We start from the raw sequence: 16,944 nt of genomic DNA on the forward strand, positions 1-16,944 counted from the left end.
TTCTGGGCCAGGTTCTTGTTGTACTAAGAATTCCCCCTTACAGTGTCTTCTGCTGTCCCAGTGTCCCTAGGTGGGGGAAGAGAGTCTCAGGCCTATGAGGTTGAAAGGTGTCCCAGGGCTTGCCACTTATAGTGGTTGGGTGTCTTTTGCTGGTTCAGTTTACCTACGTTGGTGTCTGTTTGTAAGAGATCTAGTCTCAAGAGAGCACTTCTAACAGCTGCTTATTGTTGGTGAAAATCCTGATTAATCCTCGATTTTTTTTGGACATCCCTGGCATTGTCAGAAAGATTCCCATTCCCTCCTGAGGAGAAATGAGTTTAAGTAGGCTGTCTTCTACTCCTAGGTTTGAGCTCAGGAAATAAAGTCTGGTTTACCTTCTCCTGTTGGGTGGGAAGACGTGAGATGCTATGCCAATTATTTAGGAACAATTATTGTTCCTCAAATCCTGGGGTTCCAAAAAAGAATATATTCTTCCTGTCTTTCAAAGTTCTTCCTAGTTGCTTCCTGTGTTATTTCTAGGGTTCACAGTTTCGTCTGGCAGGGAAGCAGGGAGAAAATGGACTATGTGATCTTGACTGGAAGTTAACCTGCTTTTATTGAAAAGGTATTTAATAATTAGTCTATTCCTAAAAACTCCAAGACCAGGGAGAAGGCAGAGGTCACAGAACATTCTGGACCTTAGGGAGAGAATATTAATTTACAATTGGTTCCAGGGTTCTTTTTATCCATTTAACTATCTTACCTTTTACAGACATTCACCAAATATTAAATAATCTTTCCTTTCTCTGGAGAAAAGGGAATTAAAAAATCCTTGTTAATTATATTTTTCTTTAAAGTCACAATAAGATTTTCCTTCAAAAAGTTTAATTACCCATTATTGTGACAAATGGCGTATGCTGTGGTTACGAAATTTTTGTGAGACATCTTTATCTCAATATTGTCAGTTTATTTTTGTATGATACCATAAAATATCTGCTCTAACCAGTGTATCTGTCTCAAATGAAATAATGGAGCTATGAATTAATCTCATCATTATTGGTTATTTCTGTCATAGGGAACCTATAAAAGGGACATTAATGCCTCCCGAGCTTGAAGCAGACACTTTCGTGTGCAATCCCACAAATGGTATATACTCCTGAACTGCTTGGGGCTGCAAAGTAAAAAGAACTTCCACAGAGGGCCGAAAGCAGTGTGGTAATATTTAAATTTTATATAATGTTGCTTGAGTTGAAACTAAGGAGGTTACGAAACACTGCTCAAAGAAATCGGAGAGAACACAAACAAATGAAAAAAAAATTCCATGCTCATGGATAGGAAGAATAATACTATTAAAATGCAAAAGCAATTTAAAGATTCAGTGCTATTCCTATTAAACTACCAATGACATTCTTCACACGACTAGAAAAAAACTATTTAAAAATTTATATGGGACCAAAATAGAGCCCAAATAGCCTAAGAAAACTAAGTAACACATGTCATCACTTAGGAGTGAAAGCTGAACAATGAGAACACAATAATACTGGGAGAAGAAGAACAGACACTGGGGCTTACTTGAGGATGGAGTGTAGGAAGAGGGAGATGATCAGGAAAAAAATAAGCCATCAGGTACTATGCTTATTACTTGGGTGACAAAATTGTATGTGTGCCAAACCCCCATGACACACAGTTTACCTATTATAACAAATTTGCTCATATACCCTTAACCTAAAATAAAAGGTTAAAAAAACAAAAGAGAAAAGAAAGAAGTTTGAAAATAGTGTATGCCTAATTATGAGGTTTGTCCTGCCCCCATTGTTTCATTCTTCTACCTGCCTTCAAGATATCATTATCATACCCTAAAATCCTTGACTTACATACACTGCATAAATTTGTACAAATTTAAAATACCATCATCAAATACAACCTTCATCCTGAAACTAGTATTCAATATTGTCTTGCTTTGTTTTAACTTTATAACTTTACAAAGTGTGTATAATGATGTTTGCAATCTTTTGGTGCTTGAATTATTAACCTAATCTTCCCCTTTAATTAAGTCATTAAAAAAAAACGAATAGCATATTGCTAGGTTCCATGCATATTGCTGGGTGTTACTACTGATCATTTCACCATAATTTCTTCATTTTGACAACTGCATTGCTGTTTACCATTGTTTTTACACAACATCAAGGTCTTGGGTATTATTTTGTATGGCAAGTACTAATTTTTAATAAAAATGACTTATCTAATGAAAGAAGGCCATAGCATAACAATGATGACAGTGAGTCATGAATGTCCAATTTTGTGTACTTGAAGTCAATTTTATGAATTAAATGAAAATGTCCTTTCGGGCTTTCGTTTCCAAAAATCCGACAGAAGCCTCTTTACATTATTCAGAATTTTACAGAGAAACAGAACCAATAGGAGATGGGTGGGTGGATGAATGGATGGATGGATAGATAGATAGATAGATAGATAGATAGATAGATAGATAGGGAATTGGCTCACATAATTTTGAGAGGGTGAAAAGTCCTACCATCTGTTGCCTGTAAGCTAGAGAACTAGGAAAACCAGTGATACAAGTCAGCCCCCAACCAAAGGCATGAGAACCAGGGTTGAGGGGGTGGGGTGGAAATCTGCTGGTACAAGTCTCAGAGTCTGAACGTCTAAGAATCAGGAGATGTGATGTCCAAGGTCAAGAGAAGATGGATGTCCCAGCTCAAGAAAAGAACAAGATTTACCCTTTCTCTACCTTTTTTTCTGCTCAGGCCCTCAGTGAATTAGATGACATTCACCCACATCAACAAAGGCAGACCTTTACTCAATCTACAGATTCAAATGCTAATCTATCCCAGAAACACCTTCACAAACACACCCAGAAATAATATTTTACCAGCTATCTGGGCATCTCTTAGACCAGTTAAGTTGACAGATAAAATTAATTATCACAATCTTCTATTACAAAATACCTGAAATGATAAATCTGAGCATATGGAATTGAATTTATAGGTTAGAAGGGGAAGCTTATAGATGTCACCCATGGAGAAGAAACTAAAAGCCAGAGCAAACTCACTTTGCATGGACACTGGAGGCTCAATTTGGGCAGCTTTGCACATGGTCCAAATGGTAAAAAGGCTTGGCAGTTTATGGTTTGCTCAGGGATCATGGGACACTAGGCACTGAGACTATGTGAGACAAGAAGTTAAAACTGGAAAGTCTGTGCAGAGTCAAAACTCATGAAAGCTGGTACTCTCACTGGGACTAGAACTACATACATTCCACAGCAAGAAAGATTTCTCAGCCCAGAGATCTACTAAGGAAAATCAAAAGTTCATTTAGATAAATTAAAGTCACAAACCTGTGTTTATTTTGGTACAGAGTTCAAATTTACCTTATTTTCATACTGTGGGAATCCTGATGAAAAGATTAATACAAAATCTGATTCAGAGTACGTGGTATTCACAGAGTACAAGACAGAAATAAAGGCAAATGTGTTCTAGAGGGATAATTTTATGAGCTAAAAACAATGGGCTTTTTATTTGTAAAAATCCCTGCAAAAGGTAAGTGCACAAAATGGTAAAATGCAAATAATTTTCCAGGAAATAATAGGACTACCTAAAATAGACAATAAATATAAGTATATTTGAATTACACTTATTTTATATTAAGTAAAATTTAAATATTATAAACCATAAGCAAAGCGTAAGGCCATATGAAAAATATAAGATTTGATCAAATGTCATTATTCCTGCCTTATAATTTGGAAATTACAGTAAACACCATGTAACAAATATTTTATGTAAGGACAGACTTTATGCTAATTATAGTTTATGATCTCACCATTGAACTCTATTCTGCCTTAATAATTATAAACAAATGCAATAAGTAATTTCCCAAATACAGACAACATGGCCTCTCAAGTATCCCTACATAGTAGGAAGCTCTCTACAACTTAGGCAAGATAAATTTGCACCATTCAGTAGCTCTATTTGAAGGAAAACAAACACTAATCTGAACTACCATATAATACAGGAAACCAATGAAAGTAATGATCTTTCTCTCTGTTTTGAAAACGGATTTAGTTTGCAAGTAACAAGTCAGGGTAGCCATTTGTACAAAGGTTTGCTAAGAAAACCAGAAATGGTACTTGAATTATTACTCAAATCCTCCCTTTTAATTTGGTTGTACTTTTTGGAAATTAGGTTGAAAGACTGGAATATATCCCTTAACTGGCATAATGGGATTTAAAAATCATTCCTTTATTATGTTTTCTTCTTAGTTTATGGGATCAATTTTCCATATGGTATTTGTAGTACTTACAGGAAAGTTTGTATTTTGGCTTTCTCCCTTGTAAAACACATGTTCTTGAATTCTTGGAATCTGATTGAGCATCCGTCTGTCTCAGAGGATGCCCAAAGGCTGTTTTTATGCTATCTCTGGGGTTTATACATACACAGCCTCCAGCTCGACTCTAATTACGTTAACTTAGGAGGGCTTTCCAGTTGAGGAACTGTGGGTGGGCATCGACATAATTTCCCTTTTGTCTCTTTTTGCCCCTCATACAGACTCTTTTAAAATAAAATAAAATAAAATAAAATAACAACAAAGTAATAATAATGCTTCCCACCCTTGCTTTCATCCTGGCTTCTAAGATTTGCTGCATTAGAAAAACACAAGTAAAGTAGTAAGGATTAAGCAACATCATTAAAAATGGAAGCAAATTCATATTCAGGTTCAAACAAATCACAAAAATAAATCTAACATCCCTCTGGCTTTATTTCTACATTTTCTTGTTTGGGCCAAAGAAGAAAAGAGAAAACTGAGAAAGAAAACTTTCATGTGTATGTGTATCCAATGTTGTTGTCATCCTAATGTTCAGAATCTCATGAGAAATCTGTTTCCCTTGCAAGTGCAATTTGATGTCTGACACACACCACTAATATATTAAGATGGTATGAATGTTGACAGAAAGCAAAATGGCACTGAAGCTAACACAAAAGTCTCTGCTAAATCATAATCTGGAATTTCCTTTGTTATAGTCTGGCAAATTTCCCATTATTAAACTGGAGTAAAAATATAATACTACTGGGGATTATCCAGTATTAATCTGTCCAAATCTTTTCCATGCCCCTTAAGTTTCCAATACAATTTATTTATATTCAGCACATGGCCTTGTATACTTTAATGAATTAATACAGGGCATTCCAGATTAAATCCCTTAATTTTTATCCCCTAAAATAAAATTTCAATGACAATTTGTCCATTTTTAACAAAAATACACCACATGTCTATCATACTTTACCTTTTACAGGCACAGTTTCTCCAGTAAGCCTCATAATAGCTCGAGAAGTTAGATGGGAAAGAAAACATTGCTCCTATTTGATGAGTAAGAGAACAGAGACTCTGAATAGTAAATGGCTTGGCTAAGTCACCAGCCTGGTGAATGAGCAAACAGCTGCCAGCCACAGGCTTCTGCCTACCAGCCTACACATTCTTGAGTCAGAATTTGGGGTTCAAACTTTGTCTCCATGGCAGTTCCTAGACAAGGAAATTCCAGTTACTTTCTTGTAAAATAGAAATGAAACCTTTTTATCTTTTATATTTTTGTAAGAATTAAAGGACATGTTCTATACAAAGTATTTAGAACAGCAACTAGATGGTGTGTTGTTAATAATTGTTTTTATTTTTTCCTAAGAAATAATGTTTTTCATCCCTTTGTAACCTTAGTACCCCTACTTATATTCTTTTTCTCATTATAGTCTATAAATATCCTTCCTCCTTTAAATATTCTAACTTACTCTCTACCTCAGATCTTTTCCACCTACCAACATTTTCAGGATTCTTTCTTATACATGCAAAAATGAACATTATTACTCTAAGTATGATTTTTTTTTTTTTTTAATCCTCTACTTACTCAATTTTTTTCTCTCAAAGAACCATGCATGAATCATGTAACTTTCCAGCTGGAAATGACCTTCCAATTCATCACCTTTGTTTCACTGATTAGGCACATAGATCACAGAGAAGTTACCTTTTTTCTTTGTGCAAGAAAAAAGGCACCACCTAAGAAGTAGAATGAAGCCTTGAAACCCAGGCAGGTCCCCTGATGGGAGGGAACAGTGCACTCTTTCACACTCCCACACTCGTTCTGCTTCCACGTATACACCAATTATCCATCAGTTTGTGCCTTTTGACTTTTAGCTTCACTACTCTTCTACAAAAAAAAAAAAAAAAAAAAAAAGTAACTTTTGGCTCACTCTCTTCAGAATACAAAACCCTTGACTCCCTTTTACACCTCCAGTTTGCAATAGAACACACAAAGTTGAATTTACCTTTTAGTTCTGGTATGCACAGGAGGCAAGAGGGTGGGGTCCCTGGTGAGGGCTCCACCCTCAAGCCTGGAAACCCATGGCCCTAAATAAGAATAGGCATTCCTGTTTTCATGTCCAAATGTTGCCTTTTCCAACACCACTCTGGCCCGCCACACCCCTATCCTGTACCCATATAAACCCCAAGTTCCACTGGCAGAGCAGCAGAGCGGCACAGCAGAGAAGGAGAGGAAAGGCAAACAACTGAAAGTGGAGAGAAGAGGCAAATGAGCGTCAGAGACTACGGATAGATGTGGCTTAACTTCAGACAGCATGATTTTGGACAGAAGCCCAGCCAGAGGCAACCAGGCTTCAGGAGAAGATTATCTTCCCACTCCATCCCCTTTCCTGCTCCCCATCCCACTGAGAACCACCTCCATCACTCAATAAAACCTCAGCATTCACTTTCCTTCAAGTCCGAGTGACCTGATTCATCCTGGATTGTGGACAAGGACCCAGGTACCAAGAGGGTAGGGTGAAAAAGGCTGTCACCTTGACTTTCCACTGAGCTGGTTAACACTTAGCTGTCCACGGACGGCAAATGCTAAAAGAGCACTGTATCACCCCTAGACACTGACATGGGGCTGGAGCCCAAAAGTGCTTGCCCTGGCTCCTGCACCTGCTGACCTGCGTGCTCTCCCTCCCATAAGGGGTTTGAATTAGAAGCAGCTGAGCAAATGAGCCACACGCCTGTCACAAGTCCCGCGAGGTGGTTAGGGAACTCTTCCATTTCATTTCTTCTGTTAAAATATGCCAAATTTTTTATTCTTATCTTACCTACTAGAAATGCTCTACCAAACTCTCATTTCACCCTCTTTTCTCAGATGCACTTCCACCTTTGGTGACTAAGTTCTCTCATTTGGCTTCAATCATAACATCACTGTAAATCACTTTATAAAACTGATTAATCAATTTAACATACATTTCTGGACTCCAACTATGTGACAGGCCCTATGCCACAATAGAAACTTTAAAGGCTAGTGGGATTGATTCACTGGTGTGTTCGTACTTAACAACTGACTCAACCCCCTCTCCAAAGAAAAAGAAGTCTCTAATTCATAGAGTTTGCCAAATTTCATGATGTAAGTATTTGAAAAATATTTAAGCTACCAATGTGTTACTAAATGAAACGTTGGGAGGAGACACTAGTAACAAACACAATCCAATATGAGCTCAATCCAACATGTCAGTGAACTTGCGAATATTCAACGGAAAATTCAAATAAACATATATTTATAAACTTCATAAATGCTAAGGCTAACTTGGACTTTTCACAAGTATTTGCAAAGAACCTACGTTAATTTTCCATTACAGACCCCCAAATCCTCACAATATTCATCATACATTTGTTTTTTCCCTTTGCAGAAAAAAACGCACTAAAAGTGTTACGGCAGATATTACTGAAAAGAAGCCATTCTTTGATCTGTGTGCACCTTTAAAAAAATTATTAAACTTCATTCTTTAGAAAAGTTTTGGGTTCATTGAGCAGAAAGTAGAGAGTTACCATATACTTCCTCTTCCATACATGCACAACCTCCCCATTACAGATATACTGCACCACAATAGTACATTTGTTGTAATCAATGAACTACCTTGACACATCATTACCAACTAAAGTCTATACTTTACATTAGGGTTTACTCTTGGTGTTGTATATTGTATGGTTTTGGGCAAAAATATGACATGTATCCACCACTGTAGTATCATACAAAATCCGCTGCCTAAAAAATCCCCTGTGTTCTCCCAAGCTAAATCATTCCTTCTTCTCTCAAACTCCAGAAACCACTGATATTTTTACTACATTTATAGTTTTGAATTTTTCAGAACATGGTATAATTGGAATCATATAGTATGTGGCCTTTTCAGACAGGCTCTTTTCACTTAATAATATGCTTTTAGGTTTTATCCTTGTCTTTTCATGACTTGACAACTCATTTTCTTTCAGCACTGAATAAAATTCCAGTGTCTAGATGTACCACAGTATATTTATATGTTCACCTACTTAAGGCCATTTTGGCTGTTTCCTCCTGTTGGCAGTTATGAATAAAGTGGAGCAAACATTTGTATACAGATGTTGTATTGACATACATTTTAAATACCAAGGAACACGATTGCCAGATCATACAGTAAGAGCATGTAAGAAACTACTGCACTCTTCCAAAGTGGCTGCATTGGTTTGCATTTCCAGAGCAATGAATAAGGGTTCCTGCTGCTCCACATACTCACTAGCATTTGATGTTGTCAGTGTATTAGAATACTTTCCATCATTCTAATAGGTTTGTCATATTTTATTATTGCTTCAACTTGTAATTCCCTAAAGATACATGATATTGAACATCTTTGCATATGGTTACTTGCCATCTGTCTATCTTCTTTGGTGAATTATCTGTTCAGTCCTTTCCTCATTTTTTAATCTGGTTGCTTGTTTTCTTATTGTTGATTTTTAAAAGTTCTTTATTTATTTTGAATAACAGTCTTTTGTCAGGCATGTCTTTTAGAAATATTCTCTCTCAGTGTGAGTTTTCTTCACATACTCTTGATGTTGTAATTCCTAATAAAGGGAGATTTGATTTTAATGAAGTCCAGATGATCAATTCTTTATTTTCATGTATCATGCCTTTCATGTTGTATAATATCTAAAATGTCATTCCCATCCCAAAGTCCTCTACTTCTATGTTATCTTCTAGGAGTTTTACAGTTTTGCATTATATATTTAGAGCTATGATCCATTCTTAGTTAATTCTTTGAGGAAAGGCATGAGGTCATCGTCTAGGTTCATTCCTTTGCATGTGAATTTCTGGTTGTTCCAGCATCATTTGTTAAAAAGGCTATCTTTGCATGACTTTTGTCAAACATCAGTTGACTATATTATGTGGGTCTATTTCTGGACTCTGTTCTGTTATTCTGTTTTATATTCTTTCACCAGTACCACACTGTCCTGATTACTGTAGATTTATAGTAAATTTTGAAGTCCCATAGTAGTATCAGTTTTTTTTCTCCTCCAATAGTGTGTTGACAATTCTGGGCCTTTTTCCTCTCCAAATAAACTGTAGAAACAGTTTGTCAATATCCACAAGATAAATTGCTGGGCTTTTAACTGAGATAACATTGAATCTATAGATCAAGTTGAGAAGAATTGGCATCTTAAAAAATTGAGCTTTCTATCAATGAACATGGAATAACTCTCCATTTATTTAGTTTTTCTTTGATTTTTTAGAGTCAGTTTTGTAGTTTTCCTCAAATATATCTTATACATATTTTGATAGATTTATACCTAAGTATTTCATTTTTAAGGGTGCCAATGTAAATGGTATTGTAGTTTTAATGTCAATTTCTACCTGTTTGCTGCTGATACATAAAATAAAGCAATTGACTGTAATATATTAAACTAGTATCCTGCAATCTTGCTATAACTGGTTTATTAGTTCCAAAAGTTTTTTGTCTATTCTTTGGGTTTTTTTTACATAGAAAATCATGCTATCTGCAAACAAAGAGAGTTTTATTTCTTATTTCCCAATCAGTATACTTTTTAATTCTCTTTCTTGTCCTATTGCATTATCAATGATGTTGAAAGCAGTAGTATAAGAACAAATCCTTGCTTTGTTCCTGATCTTAGCAGGAAATCCTAGTTTTCCACCATTAAATATGATATTATTTGTAGTTTTTTGTAGATTTTAAAAATCAGTTCAAAGAAGCACTCCTCTATTCCTGGTTTGCTTAGAGATTTTATCATGAATTAGGGTGGATTTTATCAAATGCTTTTACTGCATCTATTGATACGCTCCTGGTATTTTTCTACTTCAGCCTGGGATATGATGGATTACATTCATTGATTTATATATTTTGAACTAGTGTTGTATACTTTGGATAAACACCAGGTCATGATGTATAATTATTTCTATAGATTTTTGGATTTGATTTGTGAATTTTTTTGAGGATATCTGCATCTACATTCATAAGAAATATTGGTCTGTAGTTTTCTGAATAGTGTCTTAGTCTAGTTTTGATATTAGACTAATTCTGGCCACATAACACCTTTTTAAAATAAATAGATAATTGTGCTTTTTCACAAATAGAACACAAAATTCTTACAAAGTACTTCTGATAACTTTGTCTAGAAATGGAACCAGCTTGTACTGTTTGTAGTTAAAAACAAGAGAGGTGACTGCATATTAACATGACTAAAAATAAGCAATACGTTTATGGTTCTATAGAATTACTGCCAATTATTTTTGCCACAGTGAGGTTTCAGCAAGGGTCAGAAAACTTCTGTTTACAAGGAGGCATATGGTTGTGAGTACAATACTTTGGGACTATATCTTCAAAGTTTGACAAAAATTAGTTCTTATCATAAAAGAAAAAAACTTTGTCATTTATTTTATCAGTAGATTCTGAATGTTTCATAATATTGTTTTGGGTAGAAAACAAAGAAATGCAAAGCAATCATTTGTTGTCTTTATTTTTTCCTCTTCTTTTTTGGTGGGGGGATAATTAAAATTTGGGGTGTTAAAAGTAAGACCACGTTCCTTACTTTAAAAGATCTTAATGTTAGTCCTGTATTAACAAGACATTCATCCTGATTTTGGTACCTAATTCATAAAGATCCAACCTATTTCTATTTCCTTTTATCTGTCTTCAAATGGGTTCCCTTTCAGTACTTGAAGCCTGAATCATAATTTCACCTAGGTCCTATTTGTACCTAGAATTTCAGTCTCTCTATGAAACCATTCAACGTCGAGTAAAACTCAACTAGTGATTGTAACAGCTAAAACAATAATAAATACTAAAATGTATTCACTATGTCTCTGGCACTGTGAGGGATTCACATTTTTATTTAATCATCTGCCAAACCCTTTGAGCAAGTATTGTTAGCAGATGTCACTTGTGAGTAAACTGAGGCCCACAGAGTTAAGTAACTTTCTTAAGATATCCAGTCCATAAGGAAAAAAATGGGAATGTCTGCCAGGTTTACCTAATGCCAGAATCCATGCTTCTAACCATTATTTTAAACTTGCTTTCCAAAATAGAAATTGACTAAGATGACATACGTGATTGCTATGATTTGAATTGCCCTTCAAAAATATATGTTCGAGTTTTATCCCTTGATACCTATGAATTTAATATTTTTTGGAAATATATTATTTGTGTATGTAATCAAGTTAAGATGAATCATATTAGAGTAGTGTGTACTCTTAACCCAATACAATATCCTTATAAGAAGGGGAGAATCAACATAGACAGAGATACACAGGGAGGGCATCATATGACAACCAAGGCAGAGATGACAACAAAGACAGAGATGGTAGTAATGTGTCTGCAAGCTAAGGAATGCCAAGTCCTTCTAGCAACAGCAGATGCTAAGAGGGAGGCATGGAACAGATTACTCCCTAGAGTGTTCAGAGAGAACATGGCTCTGCTGACACCTTAATTTTAGACTTCTAGCTTGCAGAACTAGAAGGGAATACATTTCTGCTGTTGTAAGCCACTCCTAGTTTGTGTTACTTTGTTATAGCAGCCCTAGGAAACAAATAACAATAATCAAGTACACTCAGCATTTAAAGCTAATAGGATGCACATATTTCTCATATTTTCAGAAATGTTTATAGATCATTAGGAAAGTATTGTTATAGAATATAAATCCCATCCCCAAGATTATAATGCCACGTAAGTAATTAAAATTATTTTCAAGTTCACGCATCTAAAATAATAACAATAATACTATGTGAATTATTGTTTGGGAAATAAATATACATGTTTTTATTTAACGATGTGTTATATATGCTTACTTTTTACTAATTTTGCTAAAATTTAAATTAAATAAAAGATTCTGTATTTAGGATAAATAATATATTATGGAGAATAAGTCCTGTGATTTATTTTTTTCCCCACTTAATAATGGAATAACTTACAGAAGAATTTGAAATTGTCAAAACAGGAAATGCCATTTTATGCCCATTTTTGTGTCTTGGTTTTGTTTAATTTCAAATTCTCTCTCTGTATATACATATATGTATATTATATATATAAATATGCACACATGCAGATACAAACATATATCTATATGTGAGTATATATTTGTGTGTGTTTTCCAAGAAATACACCGGTTTCTTGTAATGATATATAATACCCTCATATAACATTAAGTCATTAGCCCCAGGACAGTTGTATTCCAGTAAAAATAAAAGATGAGGACAAATCAGAGACAATGTTCATCTCAAGTAGTTGATTTAATAAATCACTTAATACTGGAATAAAAATGCCAATACAGATAAGTTTCAGATTGCACAGATATTTCAATACCATTTTCTGTGATTTTCAAAACACAGTATTATCTTTTATTATTGTCAAAGCTGAAATAAATATTTGTTAAAATAAGTAAGTATTAAACTTTACCAAGAAGCCTCTGGGTTTCCTTATATTTTATCATTTACCAATACTGTAAAAAATATCAAACAATTAGAAAAGCACATCGTTTCAAACAATATTAGCTGGTAAAATTGAAACCTATAATTTTTCCCCAAACCAGTTGCTTATATAATTTTTTACAAACTCTTATAACCTAAATAAAACCATGAGAGCATAAAACAAGTGTCTTGATACTAGAAAAAGATTGCTGTTGCCAGGTGTGGTGGCTCATGCCTATGATGCCAGCACTTTGGGAGGACAAGGTGGGCAGATCACAAGGTCAGGAGTTAGAAACCAGCCTCACCAATATGAAATCCCGTCTCTACTAAAAAAAATTAGCCAGGCATGGTGGTTTGTGCCTGTAATCCCAGCTACTCGGGAGGTTGAGGCAGGACAATTTGTTGAACCCGGGAGATGGAGGTTGCAGATCATACCACTGCACTCTAACCTGGGCAACAGAGCAAGACTTTGTCTCAGAAAAAAAAAAAAAAAAGATTGTTGTTCGCTATAAAAGCATGCAACATAAAGATGGGAAACTTGTGGAAATTCCAACTATTTGGGAAAATCTGACTATCCAGGAAATTCTGCATTAGGCAAAATAGATTATACCATGTTGCAGTAACAACTAAAACATGAAATCTGATTCACTTAACTTGGAACAAGGTTAATTCTTCCCTATCACAATAAGACATGTTAAGAAGCTCACCTTGGAAAATTTTTCTCAAGGAGTGACTTAGAGATCCAAGTTCCTTTCATCTCGTAATGTTTCTGTCTTTAAAAGATGACCTAAAATCACCTTGCAAAGGCAAAGTGGACTTTACACTTGGGTTTTTATTGCAGGCTTGGGAAAGAGCATCTGCTATATCTGAGTCACATGGCCCCAATCTCACTGAAAAGAAGTCAGAAAATGTAGTATCCCTCTGTCCCCATAAAATAAAGCAGGATCTGATGAGCACAAAATAATTTATCTGTCATTAATTCAACTACATGACTGCAAAGCTGCACGTTTGAGAAACCATCAGTAGTCACATTGCTTTTGAAAATCAGTAAGGCAAGTCTAAGTTTCTTGTGTGTAAAATGATAGAGAAATATACGTTTCTCTTAGGTTTTCTCCAGCTCTAGAATTCTCATACTCAGTGACAATAAGTACTTAGGCCATAATGCATTTTTTTCTGCTCAGAGTCCCTAGGAAATTTATAGATAGATAGACAGATGGATAGATTTACAGACAGTAATTATGTACTTAATTATTTACTGAATATATACATATATATATGAAAGAAAGTCTATGCTTATTTCATAGAGGTAAAAGATAATAAGAAAGAATCCTGCCTTCAAGGGCTGAACTACATCATAAAATAATGTTTATTATTATATAAGCCAGAAAGATTTCTGTGACAAAATATAGATATAAAAAAATTGCGGGGACACTGAAAAAGAACAATTAATTTCCAATTTAAATATCTACTAGAACTGTGATGGGTTTTTCCTTCTTCTTTTGTTTCCTTCAGCTTGCATTTTTAAAAATTTTTTTCTCAAAGTGTGATCTCATATCTTATAAATAAAATCTGTAGGTTAGTTCTTTACGCTATATTTTTAAAATTTTTAAGTTATGCCATATTTAGTGCATGCAAGAAATTGACTTACAGTTTCAGTTTTATATTAATATAAACAAGCTAAGAAACATTATGCTTTTAAAAAATATCCAAGCTTAGTGATTTTTTATGCTGAGGCTTTTATTCCATAATCTCAAAAAAAAATAGAACATTTTGAAGCGTTTATCAGTCACACTTAAGTGGTTTCTAGTTTTTGTTTTGATGAGGCAATGACAAAAATCCAATCTTAACTATGTACACACAAAAGAACAATTTTCATCACTTTCTTCTCCAGTTATGGAAATGTTTCTAGTTTATTCATTTGTAGAACACTTGTATAGTGCTTATTACTAGGAGCCACTCAGTACTTTATAAATATTTGCTTTTAAAAACCTCATATCTACCTTCAGAGGTAGGCACTATTATTATCACCATTTTACAATGAGGAATCAAGTTAAGAAAGGTTCAATAACTTGCCTACCTTCACAAAAACCGTAAATGGTGAACCTGGGATTCTTAACCAAGCATTCTGGCTGAAGAATCTGTGCTCTAAACATCATGCAATGGTACAAAAGAAATGTTGCAATGTCATTGTCACTAAATACATATGCATATAGTTAATAGCTCTTGTGGTTAGTAGGCATCCAGGTTAAAGATAAATAGATTCAGTATCCATTTATTTTTTTTTTTTTTTGCCACAAAAAGCTTTCCAAGAGAAAAATAGCCACAGACAGACATTCAGCTCTTGGTAATGCCTTCAGGCTTCAGATGGTCATTTCTGAATTTTCTAACATCTCTCTGTTAGAAAGCAAAATTTTTAAAATTTCTTTTCCAAAGAGGCAATTTTCTTATAAAACTAGATAAATTTATTGTGGATGTTGCCATGTACTTTCAGACTAGTTCCTTAAAACAGTAGTCAGTTTTAAGACTTTGACTATTCATAAACACATTCAAAGAAAGACAAACAATAATTTATGTCATTGACTCTATTAGTATTTTTAGAGGTAAAGGAAATAGCTTATATTTGTACATGTCCAGTTTAAAGCACTATACTCCAGTTCACAAATAAATAGCATGTGTTTGGTAACAATTTCTTTAAAAGAATCACTGAAGAGACAGTGAGTATTTAGAAAATACGTTCTAAGGAAATTTGTCATGCTCTTTGCAGGAGACAAAAGAACCTTCAAATTTTTTTATCCAAATTCTTGTCAGCAAGTACATGATGGGGTAATAGACAATATATGATCATGCTATTTTTTATATATCAGTAAAGATATTCTTAATTTTTCTTCAGATCTAGGCAGGAGCATTATTGGTGAATATTGATTTACTTACCTTGTGCGTTATAGATACAAAACTTTTGTCTCTGATCAGATAAATGTACATTTCCTTGTAGTTATCTGCTTTATTTCACAAGAAAGGCCTCCTTCTATGTGGTTTCCCTAATTTCCATAAGGTGCAACACTAATAGCCAAGAGAAGCCACCAAGGTCACACCCATTTAAAAGGACAAGTTTTCGTAACTTTGTAAAAACTTGTTTCAGATATCAGGACTCAACTCATAAATTATGATTGGATAAGAAAATCTGTTGAAACTTCTTCAGCTTATCTGGTCTCAGAACTATTTTTCAATTTTCCAGTAAATTGTTTTTCTTCGCTTTTTATGAATGACGTGAGGCTCCTTGTCTTGAAACAATGCAACTTGGCTGGATGCTTCTAGTACAACTTCTCAACCGACACAATACTAAATGACCTACAGCTTATTTTATTACAATAAATAGTGCCCTTCTAAACATTAGGACCACATCTGATTTTCACTAATGAGCACTTTGTTGAAATATTCAGAATGCCTTGATGATTTGAAATTAGGTACGATGTAAACATTGTAGTCATTAATTTCTAACCATTGTCATTGCAAAAATGATCTATTAAAAATATAGTTATTTTTCCATATTTCTTTTACAAAAGGTATACTGAAATATGCCAATACTACCTAGAGCTGCTGTGCAGATTTTTGTGAAGTAAACACTATAACATATGTTGATAATTAGCATCTCAATAACAATTAGCAGCTCACTAATATAAAATAAAGCCACAACACTGTCATATCATCATCTATGCTGAAGTCAGAAACAAATCCCACAACAGGAGGAAGTAATTCCTTTTCATGAAGTCAACTTACAAAAGTACACCAGCCTGTGCATTGCACTCAGGTTTAAAGCCACTTATTCTCAGGCGTTTCGGGTTACAGCCAGTGAAATGGGCGTGAAATAGCTGTGCACTGGTCTATAGGTTATGGCTGTTTTCTAAGAGTTCGTAATTTTAGATTCTGAGCCCATATTCAGCCAAATATTTTTCTTTAGGAATTTTCTGCAGCTTAGGTGGATGTTAGGCCTCTCTAGGGAAGTTTTGCGTTTGTTTCTGCCAGGAATTCCTCAAAATAAAACACCAAGACCCCGTTTCTTCTAATGTCTTGTCTGGGTTTTCCAATACTTTGTAGTGTGCATAATTCAAACCCAATATATTTCCCTTACATTTTGGAGGACGCTTTTTCTGCTTAATTCAGAGCCTAGTCCTAGATGGGCAAACTTTCTTATTGTC

At 34.5% G+C, this 16,944-nt stretch overlaps 1 protein-coding gene across 1 annotated transcript in view; it reads right to left on the reverse strand.

The window, feature by feature from the left end:
- Positions 1-374: 374 nt before the first annotated feature.
- LOC104680735 (desmocollin-2-like) overlaps positions 375-16,944 on the reverse strand; it is a 31,485-nt gene continuing 14,915 nt past the window's right edge. The window contains exon 4 of the mRNA XM_030932346.1: positions 375-534. Coding sequence (XP_030788206.1) covers positions 523-534 — 12 coding nt within the window. The 3' untranslated portion in view covers positions 375-522. The remainder of the gene's footprint in view (positions 535-16,944) is intronic.

Source organism: Rhinopithecus roxellana, chromosome 6 (genome assembly GCF_007565055.1).
Source record: "Rhinopithecus roxellana isolate Shanxi Qingling chromosome 6, ASM756505v1, whole genome shotgun sequence".
In the NCBI taxonomy this organism is placed as follows: domain Eukaryota; kingdom Metazoa; phylum Chordata; class Mammalia; order Primates; family Cercopithecidae; genus Rhinopithecus; species Rhinopithecus roxellana.